Below are 27741 nucleotides of genomic sequence, written 5' to 3' on the forward strand. Positions count from 1 at the left end.
CTCCAGCCACAGAAGTAAGGTGGGTTCTGTCAGCCCACGTACACACAGTCGGAGATTTTGCCAACCAAATCCGTCGGATTCTGCCCGTCGGATTTAGTCCGACGGATTGTGTCCGAAACTGTTGCATACACACGGTCGGGCCAAGTTGGAGAAAAATCCGATCTTTCAGAACGTGATGACGTAATTTCGTTACGATGGGACTACATTCAGGCTAGTAGCCAATAGCTTTGATGTAGGAATTTGATCTGAGCATGCGTGGCACTTGGTCCGATGAGAATGCTCTACACATGATCGGATTAGGTCCGTCCGGCCCAGTTGGTCGGGAAATATTTCCAACATGTTGGAAAATTGGGTCGGACGGAGATTCGGATGGAATCAGTCCGATGCATACCACACACAGTCGGATTATCTGACAACATGGTCGAATAAAACTCATTCCGACAGATTCTCCGACATCTTCTAATGCACATGGTCAGAAGCTCACAGTGTGCAGTGAAATTGAAGTAAGGACTTGTTTACATGTGATGTCCTCCCAGAACGAGAGACGCACCATCCCTCCGTCATTTGACGGTGGGTGGGCAGCAAGCAGTTAAAGACAAAGCTTTTTTTTGACACTTGTTGCTTACAAGTTAAAATCTGTATTTTTTGCTAGACAATTACTTGGAACCCCCAAATATTATATATATTTTTTTAGAAAAGACCCTAGAGAATGAAATGGTGGCCGTTGCAATATTGTATGCCACACTGTATTTGCACTGTGGTCTTTCAAATGTAATTTTTGGAGAAAAAAATGACTTCAATGAATAAAAAAAAATTAAGCAGTAAAGTTAGCCCAATTTTGTGTATAATGTGAAAGATGATGTCACGTCGCGAGAATCGTGAGAGAGTTGTGATCTTTATTCTAAGCAAAAAAATTGTGATTCTCATTTTATCCAGAATCGTGCAGCTCTAATTCAAGTCTATTAATATATAAAATAATACTTTTAGAAGTATTAAGCTTTAATTATTATTTTTTTTTAACCACTTTCAGACCGGACCAATTTGCTGGTCAAAGACCAGACCACTTTTTGCGATTCGGCACTGCGTCGCTTTAACTGACAATTGCGCGGTCGTGCGACGTGGCTCCCAAACAAAATTAACGTCCTTTTTTTCCCACAAATAGAGCTTTCTTTTGGTGGTATTTGATCACCCCTGCGGTTTTTATTTTTTGCGCTATAAACAAAAATAGAGCGATAATTTTGAAAAAAACGCATTATTTTTTACTTTTTGTAATAATAAATATCCCCCAAAAATATATAAAAAAACATTTTTTTCCCTCAGTTTAGGCCGATACGTATTCTTCTACATATTTTTGGTAAAAAAAATTGCAATAAGCGATTATTGATTGGTTTGCGCAAAAGTTATAGCGTTTACAAAATAGGGATAGTTTTATAGCATTTTTATTAATAATTTTTTATTATTTTTTTTTTTACTAGTAATGGCGGCGATCTGCGATTTTTATTGTGACTGCGACATTGTGGGGGACCCATCGGACATTTTTGACACATTTTTGGGACCATTGTCATTTATACAGTAATCACTGCTATATAAATGCAGTGATTCCTGTGTAAATGACACTGGCAGTGAAAGGGTTAACCAGTGGGTGGCAGTGTAGGGGTTAAGTGTTCCTAGGGGTGTGTTACTAACTGTGGGGGGGTTGGGCTTTCATTTAGTGTACACTGATCTCTGCTCCAATCACATGGAGCAGAGATCAGCGTCACTAGTTGCTAGGCAGAATGGAAAAATGTTGTTTATACAGCATTTCCTCCATTCGGCCGCTCCGTGAGACGATCGCGGGGATGCCCGCGGCGATCGAGTCCGCGGGTCCCGCGACCGGACTCACGGGGGTCCCGACCAGCGCGGGAGCGCGCCGCCGGCGGCGCGCTCCCGATGGCACGGCGGCAACGAATATTGGACGTACATGTACGCCAATATGCCTGCCCGTGCCATTCTGTCGACGTACATCGTCGTGCGCTGGTCGGGAAGTGGTTAAGCATGTACAGCATGTTAAAAAAAGCCAGTCGTCTGACTGAGATACATTAACAACATTTGTCACTGAGTAATTAGTAACAACAGTTTGCTATCCTCCAACCAACCAAAAGGAAGCTGTCATTTTTCAAGTGCAGATCAGTAAATAAAAGAAAGACTCTGATTGGTGGCCACGTGGAATATAGATGTCTGTTTTTTTTCTTTTCTTTCTATAAATCAGCCCCGCGGTGATAAAATTATAATAACAAGTGAATTAGGTAAGTATTCGGCACACCTGTCATTACTTAAACACCGGCGATGAATGATTAACATGGCCGCTGTCTCGCCTCCCTCAGATTCCCATTATTGCAAGTGTTTGGCCTCTCGTTAATATTTATTGATATTTTAGAATGCATCAGATTAATTTCCGAGGTACTTCCAAACATGAAGTATTGCCAGGCAGCTTTCAGAGCGCATTCACGTGTCTCCGGCAGCTGAGAATGAATCTTTTATGACGGAGGGATTGCGGAGGGCGGCCGAGGCTTTCCACAAGGGATAATCAAGCCTTGTTACCTCTGTATTATTTTTCTTGGTTGTACACATGCCCTCCATCCTGGAGACACACCGGCTTTATTACAGCGATGACAGGTGTAATGTTCGCCCGCCTGTGATTTATTACTCTCTACTCTGACGCCAGCAAAACTTCTGCATCAAGGAAGGAATTTGTATTTATTTCACCACTTTATCACCAAATTCGAATGTATACCTTACTAACGGAACCTGACAGGGAGGGGCTCCGAAAGAACTGAAATACGGAAATTTTAAAAGAAGCTTTTTCACACTGGCACCATAACACATGGCATAACCTTCAATTAAAGTATATCTATGCTAAAAAATGCATAGAAAGGGAGGACCCCCACTATGCCAACCTCCAATATATAGAAAAAGGATTGAATGAGTTGAAACAACTCTATTAACTTCTTCAGATCCGCGCTATAGCCGAATGACGGCTACACGCGGATCAACTTTGCCAGGAGGCCGTCAATAAACGTCCTCCCCTTTGCACACTCCCCAGCCTCAATGAGACTCAGGTGATCACAGATCAGAGTAAGGGGTCGATCCTGGCCCCTTACCATGTGATCAGCAGTCAGCCAATGACAGCTTGTCACGAGATGTAAACAGCCGATCACTGGCTTCAGTGCAAGGGACATCAGTCCCGAAGAGGAAGAGACAAAGCCGCCTCATCTGTGCACACCAGCACCGCCTTCCATTTCCACCTGCCAGTGCCCACAAAGGGCCACAAATCAATGCATAAGTTCCAGCAATCAGTGCCACCTTTCATTGCTAATGATTGCCATCTATCAATGCCCACCAGTGGTGCCAATCAGTGCATCATCGGCCACCTAGCAGTGCTGCCTATCAGTATCACCTACCAGTGCCGAGCAGGGCCCATCATTGCCACCAACCAGTGCCCATCACTGCCACCTATTAGTGCCACCTATCAGTACCACCTATTAGTGCCCTTCAGTGCCACCTATCAAAATGCCCTTCAGTACCGCCCATCGGTGCCACCCATCAGTGTCACCCATCAGTGCCCACCAATGCCACCTATTAGTGCCCATCAGTGCGACCTATTAGTGCCCATCAGTGCTGCCTTATCAGTGCCCATAAATATAGCCTATCAGTGCCCATCAGTGCAGCCTCATCAGTGTACATCAATGAAGGAGAAAAATTACCTGTTTGCAAAATGTATTAACAAAATATAAAATGTTTTTTTATTTTTCTTTAACAAATGTCAGTCTTTTTACATTTTTTTAACACAAAATAAAAAACCCAGGAGGTGATCAAATACCACCAAAAGAAAGCTCTATTTGTGGGAAAAAAATTATAAACATCTCATTTTGGTACAGTGTTGTATGACCGCGCAATTGTCATTCAAAGAGTGACGGCGCTAAAAGCTGATAATTGGTCCTGGCAGGAGGGGGGTTTAGGTGCCCAGTCAGAAAGTGGTTAAAGAACAAGTGGATTTTGTGGGCACACGATGAGATGGTGTTTATCTAAAAATATAAATCTTTATTACAAATTATACTAATTAAAAAGACATTTAACATACAAAGCACCCTACTGACTGACAGGATCAACAAATACCCAATACGATAAGCAAGGGTATATGGACATAGATAAAGTCCATATGGACACATATACTGTACAAAATGTATAAATAAATAGGGTCCATAAGCTTCTCCATTCACTCTTGTCAACGCGTTTCTCAAAATTGCTTCCTCAGGACATTACTGGGTAGGTGCTGATGATCCTCAGGATGAGATATCGGGGACACCCCATGGAGTAATTAAGAAACCAAAATGCAGATGAAAAAATAAATCAGAAATCTTGACACTTGAATAGGAGGGATGAAGGTCCCACCTCTGATCTAGCCAAGATCATTCGTCATTTGTTAAAAATTGTTATGCTTGCCCCCGATCAATAATAGAAAGCTCAGCTTGATGTGCTGAAATGGAACCTTATGTAGGCATCTCCAAGGGCTTCGTCCTATTGAGGGGGGGCTCACAGGGTATATAGCCACTCCCACAGATTCCCAATAGGGTATAGGCGTCTGCTAGCCACCAAGGAGCATAGCCACAGGTGTCCCCGCTGGTTCTAGTCCAGGGATCTCAAACTGGTGGCCCTCCAGCTGTTGCGAAACTACAAGTCCCATCATGCCTTTGCCTGTAGGAGTCATGCTTGTAACTGTCAACCTTGCAATGCCTCATGGGACTTGTAGTTTTGTAACAGCTGGAGGGCCACCAGTTTGAGACCCCTGTTCTAGTCAGTAGGGTGCTTTGTAAGTTAAATGTTGATTTAACCACTTGCCGACCGCTGTCAGCAAATATACATCATTAGAATGGCATGGCTGGGCAAAGTAACGTACCCTCCCTGCTGCGAGCTCTGTGACCATACCCGCTGGACCCGCAGACTCGATCGCCGTGGGGATACATGTGATCGTGTCATGGAGCTGAAGAACGGGGAGATGCCGATGTAAACAGCATCTCCCCGTTCTCCCTAGTGACAGGACACTGATCTCTGCTCCCTGTCATCGGGAGCAGAGATCAGTGTCATGTCACTGCTAGCCCATCCCCCAGACAGTTAGAACCACTCCCTAGGACACACTTAACCCCTCCCCGAGCCCTAGTGGTTAACCTCATTCACTGTCAGTGACATTTTTACAGTAATCAATGCAATTTTATAGCATTGGTTGCTGTATTAATGCCAGTGGTCCCAAAAATGTGTCAAAATTGTCCGATATGTCATCCATAATGTCACAGTCACGATAAAAATCGCTGATCGCCGCCATTACTAGTAAAAAAAAAAAAAATTATTAATAAAAATGCCAAAAAAAATCCCCTATTTTATAAACGCTATAACTTTTGCACAAACCAATCAATAAACGCTTATTGTGATTTTTTTTTTTTTTTTTTTACCAAAAATATGTAGAAGAATACGTATCGGCCTAAACTGAGGGGAAAAAAAATGTATATATATTTTTGGGGGATATTTATTATAGCAAAAAGTTAAAAATATTGTTTTTTTTTCAAAATTGTCACTCTTTCTTTGTTTATAGCACAAAAAATAAAAACCACAGAGGTGATCAAATACCACCAAAAGAAATCTCTATTTGTGGGAAAAAAAGGACGTCAATTTTGTTTGGGTGCCACGTCGCACGACCGCGCAATTGTCAGTTAAAGTAACGTAGTGCCGAATCGCAAAAAGTGCTCTGGTCAGGAAGGGGGTAAATCCTTCCGGGGCTGAAGTGGTTAATTAGTATATTTTGTAATAAAGATTTATATTTTTAGATAAGCACTGTCTCATATTATGCCCACAAAATCCACTTGTTCTTTGATAGAGTTGTTTCAACTCATTCAATCCTTTTTCTATGCTAAAAATGTAAAACCATATATTAATTTCCACATTGTATTCCAATTATATCTCTTATTACTCAGAACGATCTTGAAGTCTGTGAACTTACTTTGTGAAGATCCCCACACATTTCCTTCCTTGGACTCTGTGACACTTGGTGGAATAGGCACTGCTAAACAGAGCCTGCCTTGTGAACTACAGAGGTGCTGGGAGCAGGGAGTTTCAGGAGGTGGAGTCAGGAGGCGGAGTCAGGAGGTGGAGTCAGGACGGGAGTCACTGCTTTTAAGCAGCAAAGTACCATGGGATATGTAGTTCAAATTTAGGAGAAGCTGCAAAGTATACAGGGGATCCATGAAGTTGTGGAAAGAGATGGCCAGCAGACAGGCAGTCCTTACAACATGAAAAGAGGGAAGGGAAAAAATCGCCAAGCCGGCGTAGTGTAGCACAAATTAACCACTTGCTTACTGAGCACGTAATCCCTCTTCCTGCCCAGACCAATTTTTAGCTTTCAGCGCTGTCGCTCTTTGAATGACAATTGCGCGGTCATACAACACTGTACCCAAATTATTCATTTTTTTATCTTTTTTCACACAAATAGAGCTTTCTTTTGGTAGTATTTAATCACTGCTGTTTTTTTTTTTTTTTGCTAAAAAAAAAAAAGCTAGAATATTTTGAAAAAACAAACAAACAAAACAGTTTTATAGTTTGTTATACAATTTTGAAAGCAGGTTATTTTTCTCCTTTATTGATGTACGCTCATGAGGCTGCACTGATGGGCACTGATAGGCACTCATAACGCGGCACTGATGCACACTGATAAGTGGCACTGATAGGTGGCACTGATAGGGGGAACTGATAGGTGGCACTGATGGGCACTGATAGGTGGCACTGATAAGTGGCACTGAAGGGCATTGATAGGTGGCACTGGAGGGCACTGATGGGCACTGCTAGGTGACACTCATATGCAGCACTTATAGGTGACACTGATTGGCAGGACTGATGGGCACTGATTGGCAGCACTGATGGGCATTGATACGGGGCACAGGTGGGCATTGATAAGTGGCACCGGTGGGCACTGGTAGGTGGCAAAGGTGGGCACTAATTGTCGGCATTGCTATGCAATAGCATGTGGCACTGGTGGGCATTGGCAGGCAACGCTTGTGAGCACAGATAATAGGGTGATGTCTCACCCTCGTCAGGAGCGCTGTCCCTCTGACACAAGCCGGCTTTTTTTTCTGCTCATGCTGTCAACGCAGCATAAAAAAGCTGATTAACGATCCCTTGTTTACATCGTGATCAGCTGGCATTGGTTGACAGCTGATCACATGGTAAGGAGCTGAGATCGGCCCTTACTCCGATCTGTGATCAGCCAAGTCTCATTGACTCGGTGATCACAGAGCGCACCATGCACGCCCCACAGGGGGTACGCAGACAGCTCATGCACGGGAGGCAGTCAATAGAGCTGTCTCTTACCGCCTCTTCTGGGGTCCCCTGTCAGCACTCTTTGTGCTTATTCTTCTGTGAGTGCCCCCATAGCAAGCTAACTGCTGTGAGGGGCACTCGGGCGAGCACACTCCTGAGTTGGGCTGTGTGTGTCCATACACACACCCAGCGTGGCTCAGCCCCACCTCCCCACTCCCTGTCTCACAGGTTTGATTGACAGCAGTAGAAGCCAATAGCTTCCGCTACTGCATCTGTGTCCTCTGAGAAGAGGAAAAGGGAAGAGCACTGCTGCAGACAGACTGAGAACTGGATCAAGAGAGATTTCAGGTAAGTGTTTAACCACTTGCTTACTGGGCATTTAAACCCCCCTCCTGCCCAGACCAATTTTCAGCTTTTGGCGCTGACGCACTTTAAATGACAATTGCGCGGTCATACAACACTGTACCCAAATTTTATTTTTATCATGTTTTTCCTACAAATAGAGCTTTCTTTGGTGGTATTTAATCACAGCTGGGTTTTTGTTTTTTGCTAAACAAACAAAAAAAGATGGAAAATTTTGAAAATAAAAATAAAATCATGTTTAATAGTTTGTTATAAAATTTTGCAAACAGGTAATTTTTCTGCTTCATTGAAATGCGCTGATGAGGCGGCGCTGATGGACACTAATAGGCACAGTTAAGGCAGCACTGATAGGCACAGATAAGGTGGCACTGATGGGGACAGATAAATCGGTACTGATGGGCACATATAAGGCGCCACTGATGGCCACTGATAAGATGGCACTGATGGGCTGTGATGGGTGGCACAGGTGGGTGGTACAGATGGGCACTGATAGGTACCACTGATATATGGCACTGATAGGTGGCACTGATGGGCACTGATAGGTGGCACTGATGGGCACTGGTAGGTGAGACTGATGGACGCTGATAGATGGCACTGATGTGCAGCACTTTCCAGGCACTGATTGTGGGCACTGACAGGTGGCACTGTGGGCACTGACAGGTGGCACTGTGGGCACTAACAGGTGTCGCTGGTGGGCACTGGTCAGCGGCACTTTTAGGGGGCACAGGTAGGCACTGATGATCTGGGCACATCGCAGTGAGCGGGACTAAATCCGGTGATCGGCTTTTTTTTCTCTCCTTACGCTGTCAGCGCGAGGAGAAAAAATTGCTGATTACTGGCGGTGTTGACATCACGTGATCAGCTGTCATTGGCTGACAGCTGATCACGTGGTAAGGGGTTGGTGATCACAGAGCCTTCAGGGGGCGCAGGCCGCTTGTGCACAGGACGGCGTCAATAGACATTGTCCCGGCAATGCAGGTCCACGCTGTAGCCGTCATTCAGCTATAGCGCGGATCCCTAGAGGTTAAAGGGGGGCAATACAACAACAACAACTTGGACATTTTTTGCAGGAAATCCTACAAAACATATATTTTTCTGCTATTCTTTCTGGACGCTTGCGGGGCGTGTTTAGTCAACTGAAGGGCGTATTTTTCAATCATTCTATACTTTCGTACTTGGTACCATCCTTTGCCAATACAATCCCTGGGGCACTCTTTCTAATGTTTTTTCCTTTATCTGAAAAATATGTGTTTTGCAGCACTGACCTTCATTTAAAAATCTACCCCAACTTGCCCAGGCACACCCGCCACACCCGTCACACCCTGTGCGCACCCCTATGCAGCAGACATTACATTTCAGTTCTCTTCGCTCTTCATCTCCCATTTATGTCCTTCAAGCGACTTTCATAGGCTGTCCTCTCATCTCCGTAAAGAACACTCATTACCTCGTTTGACTGTTTTTAAAAAAATGTAAAATGTCATTATGCATTCTTTATTTTGCATATTATATTTGTTTTCTTAAATTAAAGATTACTGGTAGTTGGCACAACGGGGAGAGGAAGGAGCGGTATGTGAGATGCTGTCACTGCTAATTACAGACAAAGTGGCCTAGTGATGATCTCAGATCTCCGTCAATACAGCTAGCAGGTCTACTAGTACAAGGCGATGATAGTGAGGACACTTCTGCCATCTAGTGGATGAATATTATATAACAAAATAAAACAATTTTGCATACATATCCAGCGCAAATGCAAGACACAACAATATAATACACAGCAAAAAGTTCCTGGGAGAGTCCAAAGGAAAAAAGATAGGATATTAAAAAATATATCAATCCTGTTGATGCAATATTGATATGTGACCAGTGACACTGAGTAAATCGTCTCTCTATGTTGTTGGTCTGTTTTTTTTTATGTTTTCTGAAAATGTAATAAAATATCTATAAAAAAAATATATATAATAAAAATAAATAAATACTGAACTCATTATACATAACTAACAATTTTAGCGTCTTTCTAATTAAAAAAAACGGATAATCTTTATATCTTCATTGCTCCATTCACACTACATTATGTTCTGTTGGATTTATGGAAGATCTAAAAACGTACTAAAAACTAAAAAATGTAGCACTGACCCCTGAAGGAGCTGTTGAGCTTGATTGGGCCTGTACTCTGCAATTAAACCCCCACTGAATTGGCTCAATCCCCTTGACACAGCTGTGGTTCGATGTTGGTGTAATAAAGCTCAACTCCAGGAAAAATAAACAACTGACCCTTGCAGTGTCCCTGAGCCAACCTCACGCTGAAAGGGTTAAATGCTCATTACATATAGGGATACTCCCTAAATACTTTCCTTAACTCCAGCAGAGTCCCCCCAGCACTGGTACCAGTCTCCCGCAGCCTTTTCTGTAAGCTATGGCAGGCTCTGGTCACACTGCAGCCTCCTCAACATGCTATATACAGGGTTAATGGTCCTGTATGGTATGTAATTATGCCAAGGCTCTTCCCACAGACCAGAGCTTTTGGCAGAGGAGGAGGGGGCAGGGTATAAGGTAAGTGATAGCCTCTTGAATTCACCCCTAGCCATAACAAGCACTGAACCTTTGCAGAAACACCCCACTGCAAGGCTGTCATTTTCAAAATCTTTGGAGTTGGGCTTTAAATTGGATGTAAACCCTCACATATTTCCAGTGAAGTGAACAGTTTTACATGAATATCTGCTTATATCTGCTGTCTTCAGCTTTATATATTCTTTAGAAAGCGAACATCATGTTAGAATTTTTTCTTCCTTTTTCAGCAATGGGAGGGGAGTCTGGGCATACGCTGTGTGTGAGCTGATTGGAGGAAAGGCAGACCCCCCCCCCCCCCTCCACATAGGCAGAAGAAGGAAGAAATTTGGAGAGCTGTGCTGTGAATAGATAAGCTCTCTGCTTATCTTTCTCTAAGCTCCCTCCCCGACACAAATTTCCAGCTGCTTTTATCTCCTGTGTCAGAGAACTTGGCATGCTGATAACAGAGGAAAGGAGCAGCAGAAAGGCACGGCACTCAGAGCTTTGGGGAGACATAAGTAAACACTACAGATATACTGTATGTGCTTAGGTCATATTTCATGAATGAGGTTTACATCCACTTTAAAGTAAATAAGTTTGATCCAGCAGTGAAATGTACATAGGGTGCTGGATTACAGCTGCTGCTGTCAAGGGGGTGACAGATCACTCTCTCGCTTTCTAATGGAAAGAGGTAACCACAATGATCATGTGATCACTAAAAACATAAACTTAAAGTGGAACTTTAGTCAGAAAATTAAAGGAGAAGTTCGTTTGGCTGTACTTCGCCTGTGGAACTGCACTCCTGTGACCCATTTTAGGCAGACAGCGGGCTGAAGTCACAGAGCCGGCCCAGGCTGACGCGCAATTGCGACAATGGAGTCAGGATCTGCCCGCTGTATAAATGTCATTGGTCCCAAAAATGTGTCAAAAGTGTCCGATCTGTCTGCCGCAATGTTGCAGTACCATTAAAAATCGCAGATCACCGCCATTACTAGTAAAACATTTTTTTTTTAAATGCCATAAATCTTTCCCATTGTTTGTAGATGCTATAACTTTTGCGCAAACCAATCAATATACACTTATTGCGATTTTTTTTTTTTACCAAACATATGTAGAAGAATATATATTGGCTTAAACTGATGAAAAAAATAGCTTTTTAAAAACATTTTGGGGATATTTATTATGGCAAAAAGTAAAACATATATATTTTTTTTCAAAATTGTTGGAAAAAATGTATTTGTTTATAGCGCACAAAATAAAAACACAGAGGTGATCAAATAGCACCCAAAAAAAATCTCTATTTGTGGGGAAAAAAAGGACGCAACTTTTGTTTGCACGACCACGCAATTGTCAGCTAAAGCGACGCAGTGCCAAATTGTAAAAAGTGCTCTTGTCATTAAGGGGGTAAAATATTCCGGGGCTGAAGTGGTTAATTCAGCAAGCTGAAGTTAGCCCACGTACACACGGTTGGAAATTTTGCCAACCAAATCCGTTGGATTTTGCCCGTCGGATTTAGTGCGAAGGATTGTGTCCGAAACTGTTGCATACACACGGTCGGGCCAAGTTGTTTAAAAATCCGATCTTTCAGAATGTGATGACGTAATTTCGTTACGATGGGACTACATTCAGGCTAGTAGCCAATAGCTTTGATGTAGGAATTTGATCTGAGCATGCGTGGCACTTGGTCCGATCAAAATGCTCTACACATGATCGGATTAGGTCTGTCCGGCCCAGTTGGTCGGGAAATATTTCCAACATGTTAGAAAATTGGGTCCGACGGAGATTCGGACGGAATCAGTCCGATGCATACCACACACAGTCGGATTATCTGACGACACGGTCCGATAAGACTCATTCCGACAGATTCTCCGACCGTGTGTACAAGGGCTTAGAAGCTGATTGGCTTCCATGCAGTTGCAGCAGTGTGAACCGGACCTTATAATGGGCCTCACAATGGGAGTAAAGGCCACGGGATCAATGGAAAGAGCCCCAGGACCGATAGATGGAGCCTGGGGGGGGGGGGGGGTGCGCCTTCATGATTTCTTTCCACCAGGACCCTGAAGATTCTAGTTACACCTCTGACCTCTGAGATGATTTTTCATGTTTTTACTTGTGAACTGCCATATGGGGGTTTCTTCGGGGCAAGATTGCAAGGGAAGGGCCCGAGATCAATGAAAAGAGCCCGGTGGTCAAGGGGACCCTTCATGGTTTCCTCCACCGGGACTCTGAAGGTTCTAGTTACACCTCTGACCTTAAAATATGTAGACAATTTTTCATGTTTTTACTTGTAAACTGCCATACAGCGGCTTCTTTGGGACAAGATTGGCCAGACTTGTATTATGAGATTACCTAACAAATTGCAGTTTTGGGCTTGTGTACCTTTTCATTCTTCAGGCGTTTAAACTGAATGTTCAGATGTGAAGAGGGACAATGATAAACCATCAGATTTTGAATATTAAATGATTTGGAGCTTGGAGACCCAGAAGGCTCGGGTGTGAATGGGGGAATACGGGCAAAGGCTCTATACTGGGCTTACATGGGACATCCCAGATGACAATGCAGCTCATACATTATTACATTGCAAATCAACTAATTCATATGACGAGATCAAAGGTGACAAAATGAAAACGTTTCTTCACTGTAATTGAAGTCGCTTGTCATAATATGTGTCATCAAAGTGATTTTTGTTTGGTGAGCCATCCAATAACATTGCATGTCATTCTTTTTCTCCTAGGTGGAGGAAGCTCTTGAAGCTGTGAAATGTGCCACCAATGAACAAGATTTGGCTCACCGCTTCAAAGAGTTTGGCAAAGAAATGGTCAAACTCAACTATGTGGCTGCAAGGAGGCAACAGGTAAACTGCCAAATATCTGTAACACTGCTAGGAGTGAAGAGAACCAGTCATGATTTGGCTTATGGAAGAATATTATATTTGTCATGGGTAGTGGAGCAGTATAGAGTATATAATGTACATCACCGTATTTAGAGTGGAGCAGTATGAAGTATATAATATACTGTGCCTTGAAAAAGTATTCATACCCCTTAAAATTTTCCACATTTTGTCATGTTACAACCAACAATGTAAATGTATTTTATTGGGGTTTTATGTGATAGATCAACACAAAGTGCCACATAATTTTGAAGTAGAAGGAAAATGATAAATGGTTTTCAACATTCTTTGCAACTAAATATGTGGAAAGTGTGGGGTGCATTTGTATTCAGCCCCCCTGGAGTCAATACTTTGTAGAACCTCCTTTCACTGCAATTACAGCTGCAAGTCTTTTTGGGGATGTCTCTACTAGCTTTGTACATCTAGAGAGGGACATTTTTGCTTATTCTTCTTGACAAAATAGCTCAAGCTCTGTCAGATTGGATGGAGAGCGTCTGTGAACAGCAATTTTCAAGTCTTGCCACAGATTCTCAATTGGATTTAGGTCTGGACTTTGACTGGGCCATTCTAACACATGAATATGCTTTGAGCTAAACCATTCCATTGTAGATCTGGCTGTATGTCATTGTCCTGCTGGAAGGTGAACCTCGGCCCCAGTCTCAATTCTTTAGAGACTCTAATGCCCCATTCACACTATCAGATTTTTTGCTGATTTTTGTCTTGAGATTTACCAAAACCATGTAGTGCAAGGGCCTGCCTGATTGCATACAAATTGAAACTCCTAAGGTTTGACCTCATAGTAAATGGTTTTGGTACATCTTAAGACAAAAATCAGCAGGAAATCTGATAGTGTGTATGGGGCTTTACAGGTTTTCTTCTAAGATTGCCCTGTATTTAGCTCTATCCATCTTCCCATCAACTCTGACCAGCTTCCCTGTCCCTGCTGAAGAAAAGCATCCCCACAACATGATGCTGCCACCACCATGTTTCACAGTGGGGATGGTGTGGTCAGGCTGATGTGCAGTGTTAGTTTTATGCCACACATAGTGTTTTGCTTTTAGGCCAAAAAGTAAAAATTTGGTCTCATCTGACCAGAGCACCTTCTTCCACATGTTTGCTGTGTCCCCCACATGGCTTCTCACAAACTGCACACAGGACTTCTTATGGCTTTCTTTCAACAATGGCTTTCTTCTTGCCACTCTTCCATAAAGGCCAGATTTGTGGAGTACATGACTAATAGTTGTCCTGTGGACAGATTCTTCCACCTGAGCTGTAGATCTCTGCAGCTCCTCCAGAGTTACCATGGACTGCTGCTTCTCTGATTAATGTTGTCTTTGGCCGGCCTGTCAGTTTAGGAGGATGGCCATGTCTTGGTAGGTTTGTAGTTGTGCCATACTCTTTCCATTTTCTGATGATGGATTGAACAGTGCTCTGTGAGATGTTCAAAGCTTGGGATATTGTTCTATAACCTAACCCTGCTTTAAACTTCTTCACAACTTCATCCCTGGCCTGTCTGGTGTGTTCCTTGGTCTTTGTGATGCTGCTTGTTCACTAAGGTTTCCTAACAAACCTCTGAGAGCTTCACAGAACAGCTGCATTTATACTGAGATTAAATTACACACAGGTGGACTATTTACTAATCAGGTGACTTCTGAAAACAATTGGTTCTACTAGATTTTAGTTATCAGAGTAAAGGGGGCTGAATAAAAATGCACACCATACTTTTCAGATATTCATTTGTAAACATTTTTGAAAACCATTTATCATTTTCCTCCCACTTCACAATTATGTTCCACTTTGTGTTGGTCTATCACATAAAATCTCAACAAAATACATTTACATTTTTGGTTGTAAGATGACAAAATGTGGAAAATATCAAGGGGTATGAATACTTTTTCAAGGCACTGTATGTCACAGTGTTCAGAGTGAAGCAGTATGGAGCATATAGTGTATATCACAGTGTTCAGAGTGAAGCAGTATGGAGCATATAGTGTATATCACAGTGTTCAGAGTGAAGCAGTATGGAGCATATAGTGTATATCACAGTGTTCAGAGTGGAGCAGTGTACAAAGTGGACTGGGGTAAAGTATATAACATATACTGTAACAGATTGTATAGAGTGGAACAGTAAAGAAAACATAATGCACAGTGTACAGAGCAGAGCAGTATGGAGTAAGTAATGTCCAGCGCAATGTTCTAAATGGATCAGTATTTAGTAAAACTATTTAAAACAGCAAGTATAGAGTAAGCTGGTATGAAGTATATAATGTAAAACACAGGGATTGATTTACTAAAACTGGAGTGCAGAATCTGGTGCAGCTCTGCATAGAAACCAATCAGCTCCCAGGTTTTGTTGTCAAAGCATAATTGAACAAGCTGAAGTTAGAAGCTGATTGGCTCCCATGCACAGCTGCACCAGACTTTTCACTCTCCAGTTTTAGTAAATCAGCCCCTATGTACAGAATTAAGGCTCCGTTCACTCCTTTGCAAGTGCGATGGAGCGCGCACGTCCATTTTTTGTGTGTTTCTGCGCGGCCTCAAGCAACACATTTAGGGCAGCCTATTATGTTCACATGATATATGCACAAAAGAAGTGACTCACCCTTGCTAAAGAACTGCGTTACGCAAAAGTGTGCGGTTTTGCACACGTTCCCGCAACGCACAAATGTGACCATAGCCTAAGGTGATAATTGCATTTACAAAGTAGACCTTGGACTGATAGATGCCGTCCTGTTGGGGGATCAAGGCAAATGTAGCGTACTACCATAGAAACATGTCAGTATACCTGAGATAAATGATATAGCTGGCTCCAGGTCAGGGGCTGGAGCTGGTTATTCAGTTTGATACAAGAAATGTAGATTTATTAGGGCAAGTCACTGGAGTGGCTACCAATCCAGGCAACAGATGGGGTTCTGGAATGTGATTAGGACATTTGATTAGGACAGGTCTTTCTTTATTGATTTCAGTGCAAAAATTTGTTTGATTTCTCTACACTACTATGTGAGTTGATCTGTGTATGAGTGTGGGTAATGAATACCTTGGAAATGGAGCCTTTAAAGCAGTATTAAATCCAAAAGCAAACATTTCTTTTATTGCAGCTTAACAATTCTTAGATTTGGGGGCTGCATTCGTTTTCTTTTTTACGCTTTCTTTCTTTTATTTACATCAGGGGATCCGGCCAGTAAGTCTGTTGTTTTTCAAAAGAACAAACCCTCTTCCAGATGTATCAGTTTCAGGGATGGGAGAAACCATTTAACACTGGCAGGAGTGCTTAAAGTGGTTGTAAACCCTTACAACCAACTTTGACCTACAGGTAAGCCTAGATTAAGGCTTACCTGTAGGTCCAAGAAATATCTCCTAAACCTATACCCGTTTAGGAGATATTTACCCGAAGACAGCCACCGCTGTCTACGGCACATGCGCCGTAGACAGCAGCGCGCAGGCGCACTGGGCAGGCTGCAGATTGCGGTGATATGCCGCGAGTGTCGGCTCCCGTGCGCATGTGCGGGAGTGACGTCATCCCGGCTCCGGCGAGACCCGGAAGTCGCTCTGGGATACATGGCAGCGGCGAAGAGGAAGATGGAGGACCGCTTCGGGGGCTTCGTTCTCAGGTAAGTTATTCATAATGAGCTAGTATGCTATGCATACTAGCTCATTATGCCTTTGCCTTACAGGGTGTGTTTTAAAAAAAAAATAATAATTTGCCTTTACTTCCTCTTTAATCACTTCAATACCGGGCACTTTCACCCCCTTCCTGCCCAGGCCAATTTTCAGCTTTTAGCGCTGTCACACTTTGCATGACAATTGCACGGTCATGCAGCACTGTACCCATATGAAATTTGTATCATTTTCTTTTTCACACAAATAGAGCTTTATTTTGGTGGCATTTAATCACCACTAGGTTTTTAATTTTTTTGCTCAATATAAATTAAAAAAGACCAACAAATTAGAAAAAAAAAACTGCGTTTGTCTTTGTTTCTGTTTAAAATTCTGTACATAAATGATCTTTCTTCGTGAATTCTGGCCAAAATATATTCTGCTACCCTTCTTTGGTGAAAATAACCCAAATCAGTGTATATTATTTAGTCTGTAGGAAAGTTATAGAGTCCACTCTCTATGGGATATATATATCTGAAAATCGATCAATCCTGATGTACTGATGGCTGGAAAATGGCAGGACAGTACAAAAATCCCCCAAACTACTCCTTTTTGGAAAGTAGACAGTCCAAGGTATTTAGTAAGAGGCATGGCAAGTTTTTTGAGGTTGTCATTTTTTGTCACAATTTTTTGGAAAATAGAGACATTTTGAAAAATAGTTTTTTTCACAGTTGTTTATTTTTATTTTTTTTAACATACCTTCACCAGTGCAGTACAATGTCATTATATAACAGGTGTGGCGGTGATCAGGGACACTGACTGGAGACAGTATGTAAAAAATAATAATTTTCTTTTCAATTGTTTTCTTTTTTCTTTCTTTTTTTATTAAATGTTTTTGTTCTTTTTTTTTTTTTTATTCTTTTTTTTTTTTAACACACTGTGACCAGTGCAATACAGTGGGGAAGTGATCAGTATTTTTTTCACACACTATGATTGCTTATACCAGTGAATTTAACTGTTATAAACAACTATTTTTAATACATGAAATGGATTCATCCAATGTTTACTATTTTGATTAGCTGTGATTGGCAACAGCTAATCAGATGTTACAGATGGGCTGTGATTGGCCCTGTCTGTACCATGTGATCACTGTGACCAATCATAGAGTTTAACACAATAGTACACAATGAATGGCACGAATCAAAGGCATTCGTTGTGTACAATTGTCATGTGATCTGCTGTGATTGGAGATTGCAGAGATCACATGGTACCAGCAGCATCCTGTTCAGTCAGCCAATGGGCAATTTGTTAGTGTATTTAAATCTGCTAGTGCATTTAACCCCCCCCCCCCAACTCACAATCCAGAGTTGCATCTCAGTAATACAGGAAGTGAGTTACTGGCCAGATCACCAAGTGAAAACAGAGGGGAAGAAAAAACATAAAAAAATAAAACGGATGCGGCCACCACATCTAATGATTGGTAAGTGGCAATATATTGGTTTTGGATTTATTACAGCTTTAATTTATATAAAATTACAACTCAATTTCACTGGCTCAGCGCTGGTCCTATAGAAGTCGATATAAGTCTCAGAGCATGCAGGTAAGAGGTGAAGGCTTTCTGGATTCGGTCACCCGTGCCGGTAACTTAGTATGTAATACAGCACCGCACTTTAAAGCGGTATTAAACCCAAAAAACAAAAATGGAAATGTAATAAATAGCAGATCTAGTGCATTTTTACATTCTGAGGTTCCTCTGCTGTAAAACGTCCTCCTTGTTCTTCTCTTGCAGGAACTCAAAGACCCCCATTGTAGAGATGAGATGGCAGCTGCTCGAGGAGCTCTGAAGAAGAATGCCACCATGCTGTACACAGCCTCCCAAGCTTTCCTCCGCCATGCGGATGTGGCAGCCACCAGGGCCAACCGGGACTATGTATTTAAACAAGTGCAGGAGGCTATTGCAGGGATCTCCAACGCTGCCCAGGCCACCTCGCCCACTGATGAGAAGCAGGGCCACACAGGCATTGGGGAGCTGGCCGCGGCCCTCAATGAGTTCGATGTGAGTATCTCAGATGTCATATCGGTATGTTTACCTGTATTGCTTTACCAGGAGTCATTTTTGTAAAAAAAAGTACAAAAAGCCCCTCGAGGAGCCAAATTGATCACTGCCCAGGTCTGCTGAAGGCAACAGTTGCAGTACACTAACATTGTTAATTTGGTCAACTAAAAGGTTTTTGTCATAATTTTGACGAAAACTATGATGAAAATCAATTCAGTTTTCATTAACAAACAAAAAAGAAACAAAAACGTGAGGCAGGAACGTCTACCCTCGGGAATTTCGGGTTTCCACGGAGCTCCGCCTGCTTCCTCTGGATGGAGCCCGGAATTTGTAGATAGGAGGCTGTCTGCCGAAGGTTAGACCATCAATGACTGTTATCTGCAGCCTGAAGGGGGATGTTTTAATAGGATGGCAGGGGCTTGGCTGTGTAGTCAACCCTCTCACACACTGCCACACACTCACATTTCATACTGATATATAGAGGCTCCCCCTGAAGAGGACCTGCATCTTGTCAATAGGCTTCACAGCTTTTCCACTACAGAAGAGCAGCATACTGTCCGATCTGTGCTGGATTAACTCCCCTCAGGGGCGGACTGACCATTTGGCCACTCGGGCACCGCCCGAGGGCCCTGGGCCACAAGGGGGCCCCATCAGGGTTACCAGCCTCAGTAAAACCAGGGACAGTATGTAAAAATCTGTGTTTTTTTTTACATCTGTCTCTGAAATGTCCCTTACCGACATCCTTTTGGTCTAAAAATCCAGAGGTTATAGCTGCCCCACCTCTCCAGTACCTTCTCAGCCAATAGAAACATGTCTGTGTATACTGTGTGTATATGTATGTGTATACTGTGTGATTGTATACTGTGTGTGTATGTTTGTGTATACCGTGTGGCCCCATAATCTCTGATTGCCTGGAGGCCCCATAATCTCTTATTGACCGGGGGCCCCATGAGTTGTCAGTCTGCCCCTGACTCCCCTTTTGATGCCAGAGCTGCTTTTGCAGCCATGCTTAAAAAAAAAATATTTAGGCTTTAAGAATACATAAACTCCCCCAAACATTATACATTTTCTTTAAGCAGACAAGTTCATGTAAATGTGCACGGCATGGTGGCATCGTCACACAAAAAGTTTATATTTATCTATTTTATTTTAACGTTACTCTTCTGTCAAAAGAACAATATTCTTGTAATGAAACTTGGTTTACCTTAAAGACCTTATATAATGACAATCTCTGTGTCTGTAGTGCATGTTCAAACCTTAAAGAGGAGGTCCAGCCAAAAAAAATAAAAATAAATTAACTGCAGCTGCTGACTTTTAATATTAGGGCACTTACCTGTCCATGGAGCCCACAATGTCGGCACCCCAGCCGTTCTTTGGATCGACTCACGGGTGCTCCCATTCCTAGTAATGCCCCATACACACGTTCCGATTATCGGACCACAAAAGTCGCTTTCGGACAGATCGTTAGATAATCTGATCGTTAGTACACAGCTTTCGACAGCCGATCACGACAGTCCGTCCAACCAAATCCGAAGGAGGAGGGGGGTCGAACTTCCGGGAGATCGGTCTGCAGAAGTGGGGAAGGGGACCTTTCATAAACAGGTCCCCCCTGAAAGATGCCAAATTTGTCACCGGAGGAAGCATACAAGTGGAAGTTCCACTTTTGGGTGGAACTCCCCTTTAATACCATAAATAACAACATATTATTCTATTTTTCACTCCAGGAGCATATAAGGAGTTTGGAAATACTTAAATTATGCATTACAATGTACCTTAACCCATTAGATTTTATTTTACTAAAATTATTTTAGTCCACTAAAATGTACTGGAGATTTAGTCAACTAAATACGACCAAAACTAAAATAATTGCAGAAGACTAAAATGGGACTAAAACTAAAATGGCATTTTAGTAAACAAACTAAAACTGAGTCGACATTTGCTGCCAAAATTAACACTGTACTCCAAGAGCCGTCCTGGCACCACTACATTAAAATATATATACAGTATATTTAAAAAAAATACCCCTGCCCTCTAGTGTCCTTAAAGGGTAAGTCCGCTCTTGGTAAAATAAAAAATAAAATAATCGTATATACAATTGCTACACCAGAAATAATGTAATTGAATGTTTATATTCACTTCAGACCTATGCTATAGCTGAAATGGCTGCAGTGCGGCTCTCTCATTCTGAGAGGGCGCCCATGGATGTCCTCCCAGAACCACGTCCTCCACATGCCCTACGGGGCATGCATCTCGTGCGCTCCTTGATTGTGGTGTCCTTTGTATGCAGCTAATCACATAGCATGGCAGAGGCCCAATCACAGCTGCTCTTTACCAAACACAGCTGATCACATATAAACAAACTTGCCAGGTATCGGCATTCATTTCCTTACACGCTGTCAGGAGAGGAGAGAGCTGGTTACTTGCAAGTGTGACAGTAGAAATTTACACAGATAATCAATGCACTGATCATCTGTGCAGTCTCATCAGTGCCCATCAGTGATGTCTATCAGTGCCCATCACTGTCGCCCACCAGTGCCAATCAGTGCCGCCTCATTAGCACCAATCAGTGCCGCCTCATTAGTGCCACCTATCAGTGTCCATTAGTGCAGCCTCATCAGTGCTATCTACCAGTGTCAATCAGTGCTGTCTCATCAGTGCCAACTATCAGTGCCCATCGGTGATGCCTCATTGGTGCCTCTTCATCAGTGCCAATCAGTGTTGCCTCATCAGTGCAACATATCAGTGCCTATCAGTGAAGGAGAAAAAATACTTATTTACAAATTCTATAACAGAAACGAAATTTTTTTTTCCCCAAAACATTTTGGTCTTATTTCATTTGTTTAGCAAAAAATAATAAAAACTCAGTGTTGATTAACCACGGTCCAATTTGCTTGCCAAAGACCAGACCGCTTTTTGCGATTCGGCACTGCGTCGCTTTAACTGACAATTGTGCGACGTGGCTCCCAAACAAAATTTACGTCCTTTTTTCCCACAAATAGAGCTTTCTTTTGGTGGTATTTGATCACCCCTGCGGTTTTTATTTTTTGCGCTATAACCAAAAATAGAGCGACAATTTTGAAAAAATAGCATTATTTTTTACTTTTTGTTATAATAAATATCCCCCAAAAATGTATAAAAAAACATTTATTTTTCTCAGTTTAGGCCGATGCGTATACTTCTACATATTTTTGGTGAAAAAAATCGCAATAAATGATTATTGATTGGTTTGCGCAAAAGTTATAGCGTTTACAAAATAGTGGATAGTTTTATGGCATTCTTATTAATATTTTTTTTTTTTACTAGTAATGTCGGCAATCAGCGATTTTATTGCGACTGTGACATTATGGCAGACACATCGGACATTTTTGACCAATTTTTGGGAACATTGTCATTTATACAGCAATCAGTGCTATACAAATGCACTGAGTCCTGTGTAAATGGCACTGGCAGTGAAGGGGTTAACCACTAGGTGGCAGTGTAGGGGTTAACTGTGTCCTAGGGGCGTGTTGCTAACTGTGGGGGGGGGGGGGCATGGCTGTGTTTTACACATTACTGATCTCTGCTCCAATCACAGGGAGCAGAGAAGAGATCAGTGTCACTGTTGCTAGGCAGAACAGGGAGATGCATGTTTACTTAACCGCCTCCCTGTTCTTCCTCCCCCATGGTGATCGCGTCCGTGGGACCCGTGATTGGACTCAGGGAGGTCCCGACCGGCGCGCGCTGGCAAATTTAAAGGGACCTACCTGCACGCCCATTTGCCTGTCTGTGCCATTCTGCCAACCATGCATTGGCTAGCGCTGGTCTGGAAGTGGTTAAACACCACCAAAATAAATCTCTTCCTGTCTCAAAAAAATGATAAAAATGTCATATCTGTACAGTGTTGCATGACAATTGTCATTCAAACTGCAACTACGCTGAAAGCTAAATAATTGACCTGGACAGGAAGGGGGTGAAAGTGCCCATTAGTGAAGTCGTTCATTTTCAATCTGTAGCACTGTCATTTTTTTTGTAAAATGCAATATGGCTACCTGAATGTGCTTTGTACGCAGATGGCGTACAGAACGGCCCCCAGAAATGTAATTTACTGCTTGTGTGATTGGATCACTGATTTTCCCCAGGAATCAGATTTTGAGCATCCCCTGCAACATAATATCATGCATTGCACAGGGCTGCGGGGCAATGGCAGAGCAGCTGAAAGCAACTGGAGTAATAATTCTTGCTGCAGATATGTGGGAAACCCCCAGGCTGCTGCCTCTGGAAGGGGTTGGGGGTGGAGGGGAGGGATAAAAATGTGGCCCAACCACGCAGCCAGGAGACTTACTGTAGCAACAGTGTGGAATCATGTGTGGCATCCATGCAGCGTAGAGATCAAAATAAGAACTGCCAGTGTTCTGTGTTCTGCTCATGTAGAAAAAGTGAGGGATGGCCTCATTTAGCCAATATCCTCATTTAAGTACAATCAATGTTTAAGTGGTCTTCAGAGGTTCTGCATAACACATTTGCAGTGTATGTCACAAGAGGTACATTGAGATTATTATCAGCCTTTAATTTCTAGATTCATACATTTGTTCCAGTAAACACTATTCCCCAGATTCATTAAGTTTTTGCAAAGCATTAAGGGATAAGTGTTCATCTGTGTGCATTTAATTCTTTGTTTTATATTAAGTTTCAATATTCCAGAGACTGCAGTATACTGCTACCCAATGATGAAGATAGAAAAAGGTACACTTGGCCTCCTTCTACATTGGGGTGTTGTCCTTTGTACTGTGCCCTTGTATTGGCTGGGTTCTGGGCCATGGGGGTTCCCTGGGTTTACAGGTTAAAGGTGACATAACACATTCTGCCACACTTGGGACTGTGTTAACGTCAAAGGGCATTCTTATTTTAGAATAGAAGTCTCCAAACTCTCTAAACAAGAGCCAATATTATATCCTTCAAGCTGTGGGAAGGGCCCAAACTGAGGCCAGTGGGAGTAGACAATGTTGGCGTCAATAGTAGGAATAGTGCCCCATCATTGGTGTCATTAGGAGGAATTTTACCCCTTTGTTAGTGTCAGTGAGAGGACATATGCCCAATTGTTGGTGTCAGTGTGAGGAATAGTGCCCCATCGTTGGTGTCAGTGGTGAGCATTGTGTCCCATCATTGGTGTTATTGGGTGGAATAGTGCCCCTTCATTGGTGTCATTGGGAGGACATATGCCCAATTGTTGGTGTAAATAGGAGGACATATGCCCAACCTTTGGAGTCAGTGGATAGAATAGTGCCCCAATGGCTGGATAAAAGCAAGCAGATGGCCACATCTGGCCCCCAGCCGTAGTTTAGTGATTGTTACTTTAGAGCAGGAGTCTCCAAACTTTCTAAACAAAGGGCCAGTTTACTGTTCTTCACTAAGGATGAGCCGAACACCCCCCTGTTTGGTTCGCACCAGAACCTGTGAACAGACCTAAACTTCGTGTGAACTTTAGAACCCTATTAAAGTCTATGGGACTCGAACGTTCACAATCTAAAGTGCTAATTTTAAAGGCTAATATGCAAGTTATTGTCATAAAAAGTGTTTGGGGACCCGGGTCCTGCCCCAGGGGAAATGTATCAGGAGCAGTGATTTTAATAATGCTTAAAGTGAAACAATAAATGTGTAATATTCCTTTAAATTTCATACCTGGGGTGTGTGTATAGTATGCCTGTGAAGGGGCGCATGTTTCCCGTGCTTAGAACTGTCCCTGCACAAAGTGTCATTTCTGCAGGAAAAAAAGTCATTTAAAATCACTCGCTATAATGTATTGTTGGCTCCCGTAATACAGAGAACAGTCATTGAAAGTCATTGATAAAAAAAAAAAAAAAAAAGCATGGGGTTCCCCCCAAATTGAATTACCAGACCCTTCAGGTCTGGTATGTATATTAAGGGGAACCCCGCATCAAATTTTAAAAGAAAATTATGTGGGGTTCTCCTAAATATCAATGCCAGACCCTTCAGGTCTGGTATGGATTTTAAGGGGAACTCCACGCCAAATGTAAAAAAAAAAGGGAGTGGAGTTCCCCCCAAAAAAGTCTCAGAAATTGCATTTTTAATATACATTTTTTTAAATGTACTAGTAATGGCGGTGATCAGCAATTTTTAGCAGGACTGCAACATTGTAGCGGACACATCGGACACGGTTGACACTTTTTTGGGACCATTGACATTTGTACAGCGAACAGTACTATAAAAATGCACTGATTACTGTATAAATGTCACTGGCAGGGAAGGGGTTAACACTGGTGGTGATCAAGGGGTTAAATGTGTTACCTGGGAGATGTTTCTAACTGTGGGGGGAGGGGACTGACTGGAGAAGGAGAGAGATCGCTGTTCCTGATCACTAGGAACAGAAGATGATCACTCTGTACTTCCCTGTCAGAATGGGGATCTGTTTACAATGACAGATCCCCGTTCTTGCCCTCTGTGGAGCGATCGTGGGTGGCCGGTGGACATCACGGCTGCTAGCCACACGCATCAGCTCCCCTCCCCCCATGCAGCGGGTGTACCTGCTATAGTGTAAAGTGGACCGACATACAGCTACAGCGATTCGCAGGAACGAGCCAACCTGCTGCAGTATAATGATGGAGGCTGGCCCCGTAGTGTTAACCCCTTCCCTGCCAGTGATATTTACACGGTAATCAGTGTATTTTTATAGCACTGTTCGCTGTATAAATGTCAATGGTCCCAAAAAAGTGTTAAGAGTGTCCGATCTGTCTGCTACAATGTTGCAGCCCAGCTAAAAATCACTGATTACCACCATCACTAGTAAAAAAAAACAAAAATGAATATTAAAAATGCCATAAATCTATCCCCTATTTTGTCTTGAATTTGTAAAATGCCTGTTTTTGAGGCATTTCTAACCCCACTAAGCATTTTCATGCAATAGCAGTAGGAACTACCAAGTTCTGAGCAATGTAGTACTGAGACATGATCTGGTGTTATCTTTTGTCTAATGTTGCCACCTTGTGTACAACTGGAGGATTACAACACTCACCAAAATTCCAGTAAGACTACTGTATGTTTTAAGAATTTCTGTAGACAAATACTTTTGTTTACAACAAAATCAGTATGTGTTTCCCTTTCTTTATATCTCTATCTATCTATCTATCTATCTATCTATCTATCTATCTATCTATCTATCTATCTATCTATTTATCCAGCTGAGCCAAACAGCACTCAGCTGTCTTCAGGGTACATGTAATCAGGTCCTCCCACAGGCCACATATAAGATAAAAGTTTGGGGTTGCTGCAGTTGTTGCAGTTGTTCCATCCTGATGAATTGATATCTTGCATTATATATATTATAGTAGAAAAAAGTATATATATATACATACAGTGCCTTGCAAAAGTATTCACCCCCTTGGCGCTATTCATGGTTTGTTGCCTCATAACCTGGAATTAACATGGATTGTTTGAGGATTTGCATCATTTATTTAATTTACAGAACTTGCCCACAACTTTGAAGATGTTTTTTTTTTTTTATTGTGAAGCAAACAACAAATAGGACAAAATAACAGAAATAGTCAATGTGCATAACTATTCACCCCCCTAAAGTCAATACTTTGTAGAGCCACCTTTTGCGGCTATCACAGCTCCAAGTCGCTTTGGATAAGTCTCTCTGAGCATCTTACCTCTGGAATTTTTGCCCATTCCTCCTTGCAAAACTGCTCCAGCTCCTTCAAGTTGGATGTTTTGCACTTGTGAACAGCAATCTTTAATTCTGACCACATATTTTCTATTGGATTGAGGTCTGGGCTTTGCCTAGGCCATTGCAACATATTTACATGTTTCCCCTTAAACCAATCAAGTGTTACTTTAGCAGTGTGTTTGGGGTCATTGGCCTGCTGGAAGGTAAACCTACATCCTAGCCTCAAATCACACACAGAGAGGTACAGGTTTTGCTCAAGAATATCCTTGTATTTAGCACCATCCATCTTTCCCTCAACTCTGACCAGTTTCCCGGTCCTGACTTTGGAAAATGGTGTTCTTTGTGTGATGTGATGTGTTGGGTTTGTACCAGACATAGCGTTTTCTTTGATGGCCAAAAAGTTAAATTTTAGTCTCATCAGACCAGAGCACCTTCCTCCATACATACATACAACCTGCCATTTTGTTTTTTCCTGAAAGTAATGGCTTTCTTCTGGCCACTCTGCCATAAAGCCCAACTCTATGAAGTGTACGGCTTATTGTCATCATATGTACAGATACTTCAGTCTCTGCTGTGGAACTCTGCAGCTCCTCCAGGGTTACCTTAGGTCTCTGTGCTGCCTCTCTGATTAATGCCTTCCTTGCCCAGTCCTTGACTTTTGGTGTGCGGTCGTCTCTTGGCAGGTTTTCTGTTGTGCCATGTTCTTTCCATTTGGTTATGATAGATTTGATGGTGCTCCTAGGGGATCATGAAAAATGTGGATTTTTTTATTATAACCTAACCCTGACTTGTACTTCTCAACAACATTGTCCCTTACTTGTTTGGAGAGTTCCTTGGTCTTCATGGCGGTGTTTGGTTAGTGGCGCCTCTTGCTTAGGTGTTGCAGCCTCTGGGGCCTTTCAAAAAGGTGTGTATATAAAAGATCATGGGACACTTAGATTGCACACAGGTGGACATCATTTCACTAAGTATGTGACTTCTGAAGGTAATTGGTTACACCAGAGCTTTTTATGGGCTTCATAACAAAGGGGGTGAATACATACGCACATGCCAATTATCAGTTTTTGTTTTCTAAAAAAAATAGCTTTATGTATGTACTTTTTATTTCACCAACTTAGACTATTGTGTTCTGATCCATCACATATAATTCAGATTAAAAAAAACATTGAACTAAAGGCTGAAACGTAACAAAATAGGTAAAAAGCAAAGGGGGTGAATACTTTTGCAAGGCACTGTATATTTTATATATATATATATATATATATATATATATATATATAT

General features: G+C 42.3%; 1 protein-coding gene across 1 annotated transcript in view; it reads left to right on the plus strand.

The window, feature by feature from the left end:
- The window catches only part of LOC143975919 (catenin alpha-2-like), a 697766-nt gene that overhangs the window by 626185 nt on the left and 43840 nt on the right, over window positions 1-27741 (plus strand). The window contains exons 5-6 of the mRNA XM_077478454.1: window positions 12989-13108; window positions 18531-18797. Of these exons, the coding sequence (XP_077334580.1) occupies window positions 12989-13108; window positions 18531-18797 (387 nt within the window). The remainder of the gene's footprint in view (window positions 1-12988; window positions 13109-18530; window positions 18798-27741) is intronic.

Source organism: Lithobates pipiens, unplaced genomic scaffold (assembly GCF_037356315.1).
Source record: "Lithobates pipiens isolate NorthernLeopardFrog02 unplaced genomic scaffold, aLitPip1_a1.2 Scaffold_13, whole genome shotgun sequence".
NCBI classification, from domain to species: domain Eukaryota; kingdom Metazoa; phylum Chordata; class Amphibia; order Anura; family Ranidae; genus Lithobates; species Lithobates pipiens.